Source organism: Bombina bombina, chromosome 11 (assembly GCF_027579735.1).
Source record: "Bombina bombina isolate aBomBom1 chromosome 11, aBomBom1.pri, whole genome shotgun sequence".
Taxonomy (NCBI): domain Eukaryota; kingdom Metazoa; phylum Chordata; class Amphibia; order Anura; family Bombinatoridae; genus Bombina; species Bombina bombina.
Genome location: NC_069509.1, coordinates 109925566 through 109934126, shown reverse-complemented (window position 1 = coordinate 109934126; position 8561 = coordinate 109925566). Strand labels below are relative to the sequence as shown.

Genomic DNA, 8561 nt, shown 5'->3' with positions numbered 1-8561 from the left:
TATATATTTATGTGTTAATATGTGTATATAAACATATTAAAATGTAAATATATAGTCATATACATATATATTTACAATTTGCTGCCATCACTGCGCTACTTACCTGCTTTGCTGCGCAAGATTCTCATGCCGTGTCTGACGACATGAGAACAAGGCTCCTATTTGAGCCTAAGCGCGCAATCACATTGCTGTCAACTTGTAATACCAGCACCCATTAGCGTGTGCTGGTATTACTAAGTGGAGCGCAAATATAGCTTTCATGAAAGCGATATTTAGCGCTCCACTTATAATCTGGCCTTATATAATTCTTACAGTATCTGCAGGGTAAGTTTTAGATGTAGATTTTATTTAGTGGGACTAGTTTAGTGTCCCTTTAAGGCTACAACAGATTTTCTGTTTTAAAGGCACAGTAAACACCTTGAAATTGTTATATCAAATGTTTAGTTATACATAAAAATACAACCCTTAAATATATTTTCATTGTTTATTTTGTCCTCTTTTCATGTAGTTTAGCTCTGAAAATTTAGCCCTTTCTAATTCTCAGAACTTAAAATGCACTCTTCTGACTTCTCAATGTATAAATCTGTCCCTAGTTGCCTTTATCAGAGAACAACTGCAAAACAATGCATTTTATACTAATATTATGACAATGGTTAGCCTTGTTGTCTGTGGACTAAAGCCCAGATTGGCTCTTCCAAATAAGGCAGAAAGTGGGTGGCGTTTGGCTATTTAAAAAATAATTGCAGTAAAAGAGTGTTCATTTGTTTTAAAAAGGTTAAGACTTGGCTGATATGTTATTCTATAGCAACACAACAGAAATGTCTTGTAATTACAAGGTGTTTACCTTTCCTTTAATGCCTCTTATGGACATCATTTAAAGGGACACTGAACCCAAATTTTTTCTTTTGTGATTCAGATAGGGCATGCAATTTTAAGCAACTTTCTAATTTACTCCTATTATCATTTTTTCTTAGTTCACTTGCTATCTTTATTTGAAAAAGAAGGCACCTAAGATTTTTTTATATTTTTTTGGTTCAGTACTCTGGACAGCACTTTTTTATTGGTGGGTGAATTTATCCACCAATCAGCAAGAACAACCCAGGTTGTTCACCAAAAATGGGTGGGCATCTAAACTTATATTCTTGCATTTCAAATAAAGATACCAAGAGAATGAAAAAAAATGTGATAATAGGAGTAAATTAGTTGCTTAAAATTTCATGCTCTATCTAAATAAAAAAATTGGGTTCAGTGTCCCTTTAATTTGTTTCATGTTTCAAAAGTAGATCAAAATGACCTTTCGCCTTTTACAGGAACAAGAACATTTTTAAAGAAAGTTAATGTTTCAGTTCTAAAACTGCAGTAAAGACATAGGATATCAGATGCCTTGTGCTCAATACTTATCTGCGACAACAGCTAAAAAATATTGTTATGTTTGGGATATGATGGTACAAAAATATGACCACAGAATGCATTTTTTTGGTTTAAGAAAACATAGCAGGCTTTCTTACTTATATAAAAATGTTGATTTTTAGATAAAAATACAAACTTCAACTTTACAAAAAAAGAACACATTTTTGTTGAATACACATAAGCATACTTTTTATATACCAAAAATAAAGAATTTAAGATTTGTTCAAACACAAGTAGCAAATATTCCATTTACTACTGTGACACTGTACAACGCAGTTACAAGAATAAAACGTCCGTTTCACACTTTCTAATCATGTGAAAATGTTTGTTGTGTATGAGCAAAGAATAATTTGCAAAAACAACAAATAAAAACTTAAATTTAGCACTAGTAGGCAACTGGTACAAGTTTGACGTTGCACAGATATCCCATGATTCATTAATGTACAACATTTTATTTATAATTATTTTAAATTATACAAACACAATGGAAACAAAAAAGTGATGGAATTAAAACTAGATATATCTTAGATTATTTTTTTCTTTTTTAATACAGTTTGTTAGTTTGCATCCCGACAAAAAGGAAATACTATATATTCATAGCGGTTTCTATAGGCATTCTCTGCAAATATTGTTCGTAGTACAAAAAGACACTATAGGAAATAGAGTCAATTGTAAGTGCATTCGCTCTTTCAAATAAAAAAAAAAAAAAAAACATTTTGCATATGCTAATATTGGTTTATTTATTATTATTTATTTTTTTCTTCTAAATCTAGGTTTGATTTTTGACAATATTTTAAATGGTTTTAGCTTCTTTGGATTCTGACATCAGATGTTGTCCAAGAAGGGATGACCTTTTTAAATAACATATAGAAATATCCAGTTACTTGACCAACAAAATGTATCATTTCTGTGCATATGTATTTAACCCATGTCAAGCTGTGCAAGGCATGGTTTGTATTGTACAGCTGATCCAACTCTGTGCAGAATAAATGCTTTTACCTGTCTTTATTGGGTCACCATTGTGTCCTATTAAGAGAACCAGCTTTTCAGCACATACGCAAGACTGTAGCTATGTGCTTAATTCCTTAGCAGGTGTTAAACACAGTCAGGGTTGAGCATTAGTACAAAAATAAAATGCTCTAAAGCATTAGAGTGTTTTATATTTTTGCACTAGTATGTCTATTAAACACTGGTAAACCTGATCTAGAGAACATTATATAAATATATACCATTTGTTTCAGCACATAAGAGGCACTGGATAGAAGATGCATCTAATATTTATATAATACAGCCTGGGAATCTATAACCATCATGCATTTCAAATTTAAGATACAGAAGATTTTAACAGTCTAATATGAAAAAAATACTGTGTGTGTGGTTTGTGCATGGATTTCTGCTGTTTGTGTTTTGTGGTGTTTCACATGGGTTACTGAATGGTCTGTGTGTGTCTGTTGTATGTTACGTGTGTATTTGTGGGTTTGCATGTGTGCTGTGTTTTGCATGGATTTCTGCTGTGTGTGTGTTTGTGGTGTTTTACATGGGTTACTGAATGGTCTGTGTGTGTCTGTTGTATGTTACGTGTGTATTTGTGGTTTGTGTGTGTGCTGTGTTTTGCATGGATTTCTGCTGTGTGTGTGTTTGTGTATTGCATGGATTTCTGCTGTGTGTGTGCTTGTGGTGTTTCACATGGGTTACTGAATTGTCTGTGTGTGTCTGTGGTATGTTACGTGTGTATTTGTGGTTTGTGTGTGTGCTGTGTTTTGCATGGAATTCTGCTGTGTGTGTGTTTGTGGTGTTTCACATGGGTTACTGAATGATCTGTGTGTGTCTGTGGTATGTTACGCGTGTATTTGTGGTTTGCGTGTGTGCTGTGTTTTGCATGGATTTCTGCTGTGTGTGTGTTTGTGGTGTTTCACATGGGTTACTGAATGGTCTGTGTTTGTCTGTGGTATGTTATGTGTGTGTTTGTGGTTTGCGTGTGTGCTGTGTTTTGCATGGATTTCTGCTGTGTGTATATATGTGGTTTCTCACATGGGTTACTGAATGGTCTGTGTGTGTCTGTGGTATGTTACATGTGTGTTTGTGATTTGCGTGTGTGCTGTGTCTATGTTTGCGGTGTGTGTTTCGGGTCTGTGATACACAGACATGTACACACCCATAAAAAATACACTGTTTTTCTAGCTCAACAAAAAAATCTGAACTAAAAGTACGTGAAAAACATTTTTAAATAGGCATGAGTGAATGTACATAAATAATCATACTACGAACAAATCTGCGAAAAAAACGTGCCCACTTGAGCTCTGCCGACCTATTTCGAAGCAGCTGGTTTTTGTAGTGCCAAATCTAAAAGTTACTCCAATAGTAATATTTTCTTTATGGAGTGATAATAAAATGTCCTTTTAAGGCTTCCCAGGTTTGTGTGAAGACTTTAAACTCCACGGAGCAGGGATGTATGGATTCTATAACTTCTAAGTAGACACTTGATACATTCCTGTTTTTTTTGTGTGCCATAGGTCTGTCAGTCAAAGACCATCGATCTTCATCAGCAAAAGCAGGCACATCAATATTAAGCACCGTTGCTTTGACATAAGTCCTCTGTTCACTTGTTATGTTTATAGTACGTTTTTTTAGCATATCCTTCTTTTCAATAATCCGCCATCTTGCTTTTTGTTGCTTCAGTTTACTGACAGGGGAAGCTTCTTCTCTGTAAGAGTGCTACAATACTTGCTTTTGATGTCACATTAAACAATTGTACATTGTCCTTTTGTTCTCGGAAAGTCCTTTGAACCATTTTTTTTTCTTTTCGCACAAGAGAACAAAAAAACGAAACAAAGTCTATAAAAGCACCATACAAAGAAGGTTCAGGAATGTAGCCGAGCATATACATCCATGTCCCAGATTAGTCAGTTTAGCTTATTTTCACCTCACATCTGGAAAAAAAAACAAAAAACAGAAATAAGACGATATACACAATATCCATAAAAAAACCTGAAACAATAAAAGGTGCACTATTAACTCAATCGGTCCAAAAAATACAAAAGTTTCACCACAATATAATATTTGTAGTATATGTATGTAATATATATATGTAATAAAATGTAATATATGTAATAAAACGGTCTGCTGCATTAATAAATAGCTACCAAGACATCCATTTTTCTTTTAATTTCTCAATTTTAAAGTATTTGTGGCTTTTTATAGCCTGATTTCACATGATTACTAAAATAGCAGATTATGTGTTTCTGTATGTACTATGTGATTAGGCATGAGCTAAAGGCTTTCATCAGTACTGTGAGGTTACTTAGTGGGACAGTGTACCCTACATTTTTCTCATGTTTAATTTGTTCCCAATTATCCATTTTACCTACTGGAGTGCATTAGATTGTTTACAAACAGCTCCTTTACCTTTATATTGGCATTTTAAATACTTGATTTTGCTTGTGGTATCCCAACCTATACTGGAAGTTTCTATACTTAAAGGGACAGTCAACTCAAAAAAAATGTATTGTTTAAAAAGATAGATAATCCATTTATTACCCATTCCCCAGTTTTGCACATCCAACATGGTTACATTAATATACCTTTAACCTCTCTGATTACCTGCATCTAAGCCTCTTTTGAGAGCCCCTGATCATCTGACTTTTTATTATCTATTGACTTGCATTTTAGCTGTGTTGTGCAAAACCCATGGGCGTGAGCACAATTTTATCTATATGACCCACATGAACTAGCTGTCTCCTGTTGTAAAAAGCAAATAAAAAGCATGTGATTAAGAGGCTGTCTATAGTGGCTTAGAAACAGGCAGAAATGTAGAGGTTTAAAAGTATATTAATATAACAATGTTGGTTGTGCAAATCTGAGGAATGGGTAGTAAAGGCATTATCTAACTTTTTAAACAATAGCAATTTTAGTGTTTAAATATAGCCAGCAGATGAAATTACACTACCGGGGAGTATTGGGATTTGGTATATAAACAGAGATAAGATAAGGAAGCATTTGTGTGTACATTAAGTGATAATATAAGGAGATCTGATTTCCATGCAAGCTCAACCCCTTTACATGGGTTGTGGTTTCAAAGAACAAAACCATCTTACCATGCTGGCAAGTTTTTGATAAGACCCAAAGATATGTGACACATTTAAAGAGGTATTTAAAATGTGATGTGCAGTGAGGAGAGAATATGGTGAGACATATTTGTTATAGCTGATACTCAATTGCTTGTCACAGTTCAAATGAAACAAAAATATCTCATGTCTGCTAATTTGTAAGAGGTAAACGTGCATTTCAGATCCGTATACAAGCTATAAACTGTTTATATAGCAAAAGAAACATTTCTCCCTCACGGTAAAAAAATTTCTATAATAATTTGATATACTCAGGGATAACAATATCAATCCCTTTGGTATTTATGTTTTTATGGACTAAATCTCTTCATTTGATAGGCTACATCATTTTAGGTTAGCTTTTGTGTAAACATTGTGCTTCTCTAACTCTCCCTAGAAAGGCCAAAAATCAAATTATGCACCCTTACTTTTCCTCAAAATTCTGAAGATTGCTAAGATCAGTTGAAATGAAGGTCAATTTCGATGAATTAGTGCTCGGTTTTTAATAATCCTATTAAAAACAAGGGCACTTTAATTCATCAAAATTGACATTTCACTCATTTTCTTCAAAAACTTACCTTTTAATCCTGACAGCCGCTGCAGCTCTTCCTCCGCCCGTCGCAAGCCCTCTTCGCAGGTCCAAAATGACAAATCCGGCTTCCCTCAGGCCATGATCCCCCTGGGGGGGAAGCCATTATTGGAGGAAGCCGGATTCGTCATTTCTGATGTAAGAAGAGGCTTCCGACGGCCGGGGAATCGCTGGAGCGACTGTCAAGATTAAAAGGTAAGTTTTAGAAGAAAACTAGTGAAATGTCAATTTTGATGAATTAAAGTGCCCTTTTTTTTACTAGGATTATTAAAAAACGGGCACTAATTCATCGAAATTGGCCTTCACTTTAAGTGATTTGCTCAGAGCAGTGGGCATTTACCGCTAGTTCTAATTGGCCATATTTAAAGTGCTCAAATGTCAAAATTCACATACAGCGTGTAATTTTAGTGTGAAAATGTATAAAAGATTGTGGTGCAGGCTTTTGTGAGCGAACCTGCAACCACAAATTTAAGAAGCACAAATTTAAGAAGCAGTTCCCGCTTCTTGTCCTACCCTGAACTCGTTCGTTTGGAGTGATTGAGAACCAATTGGACAACAGGGAGTGGGATTGTACAAGAGGACACCTTAACTGGAGCACAGGTGAATTAATCAGCAGTTATTTTATCTGCTCTCACCCAAGGTAATCCTGAAAATCTGGCCTGTTAGGGATGCCTGAAGACAAGTTTGAAAACCAGTGTGATAGAGCATACAATTTTAAACAACTTTCTAATATTCTTCTATTATCAGATTTGTTAAACATTAGCACTAGATGGCAGTACTATTTCCTGTAATGTAGCGTTCCAGGCATGTGCACACTTCCTATCTAGATAGCTCTTCAACAAAGAATAACATGAGAATGACGCAAATTTGATAATAGAAGTAAATTGGAAACTTTTTTAAATTGTAATCTCTATCTGAATCATAAAAGAAAACATTTGGGTTTCATGTCCCTTTAATCTTGATCCGGATACTGCCCCTACCTTAAAAGCTTTGATAAAATTAGACGATGCCCAATGAATATGTGTTTAGATCTGCATGCTTGAACCCAAAGTTTTGCAAGTGGTGCTCATCATTGCTAATTGTAACTCAATGGCTGGGAAGTAGCGATGTCAACATTTTATACAGATTATTTTTTGTTTTGTGCATGATCACACAGTTGTAAGACTGATTTGCTAACTCAAAACACATTTCTTTGGCCCATGCATCTTTCTCTGTTCTCCATATAGAAATTGAAATCCATATTTAGCTTCATAAACATCAAGATTAACCCTTTGAGTGCTAAGCCCGTTTTTTACTATTAAAAAAAAAAATATTTTTTGACTTTTTTTTCACCCAGATCCCCAATACTTAAACTGTTGGGTTGGAAAGGTTGGGCGATTACCTTTCCAACGATGTGTCTTGCTGGTCTGTAGATGCTTAGATGCCTGACATACAGACTTCAAAGCAGCATGCCCCCTTTCCCTATATTTTGTATTGTAAATTTTAAATAAAGTTGTGCGGTGACTTCATCACGTTATTGCGCGTGACGTCACCGCACGTAACGGGAAGCCCCGGCGATGCCTGACCCTATACAGGCCCAATCGCTGGGGTGGGAGTCGGTGGGAGCCCCCAGATTGCTCTAAAGGTGGGTGAGTGCTAGCGACGGCTCTGAGCCAAGGATTTAACTATTTAACTTTTTTTTATTTTTTCATTATTGTATCATGTCATGCAAAACCTCACTGTGAACCACCATAGGAAGCATTCTCTTTCCCCACTTTTTTGAAGTTGAATAAATATTTGATCGTTTATTAACAAAAGCTCTCTATTGCAGAAAGCTGGATTATTTTACGCTATATGAGTTCCACTTCCGCTAAAGGAACACAATGCATGAAAGATCGACCAATGGCAAAGCACAAAGCATGGCAGATGTATTGTTCATTGATTCTAAAGTGTTTGTATATGTGTTCTCTGTCAGCTGAAATGTTGACATAACTTCTCTTTAATCATTTATAAAGAGCCGTGCCTGCTCAGTTCCCTACAGTCACAAGAAGGTGAAAAATAATGTGTTGGCCTTGTGTCCATATTTGATTTCAGAATCACTGAAACATATAGAAATAGAGAGGCAATTTACTTAACCCTACACTTCACATTGGAATATTAACCCTTAGGATAGCTGTATGCTATATGCCAGGCTTGCTTCATTTCCCTTAACCCTTTGAGTGCTAAGCACTTTCCCACCTGGGAGCTAAGATTTTTTAAGTTTTTTTTTTTTTTTTGAACAAATTTTTTTTAACTTTTTTTTTTTTTTTCAAACCCCCAAGACTTACACTGTTGGAAAGGTTAGACAATTACCTTTCCAATGGTGGGTCTTGGGGGTCTGCAGCTGTATAGATGCCTGAGATATAGGCTTCTAAGCAGCATGCCCCCTGCTCCTATACTTAACATTGTTAAGTATAAATAAAGTTGCGCGGTGACATCAT

At 35.3% G+C, this 8561-nt stretch overlaps 1 protein-coding gene across 1 annotated transcript in view; it reads right to left on the bottom strand.

Annotated features, from left to right (window-relative positions):
* Positions 1 to 470: 470 nt before the first annotated feature.
* Positions 471 to 8561, bottom strand: part of PDGFA (platelet derived growth factor subunit A) — a 61669-nt gene continuing 53578 nt past the window's right edge. Inside the window, exon 6 of the mRNA XM_053694919.1 lies at positions 471 to 4340. Within this exon, the coding sequence (XP_053550894.1) occupies positions 4330 to 4340 (11 nt within the window). The 3' untranslated portion in view covers positions 471 to 4329. The remainder of the gene's footprint in view (positions 4341 to 8561) is intronic.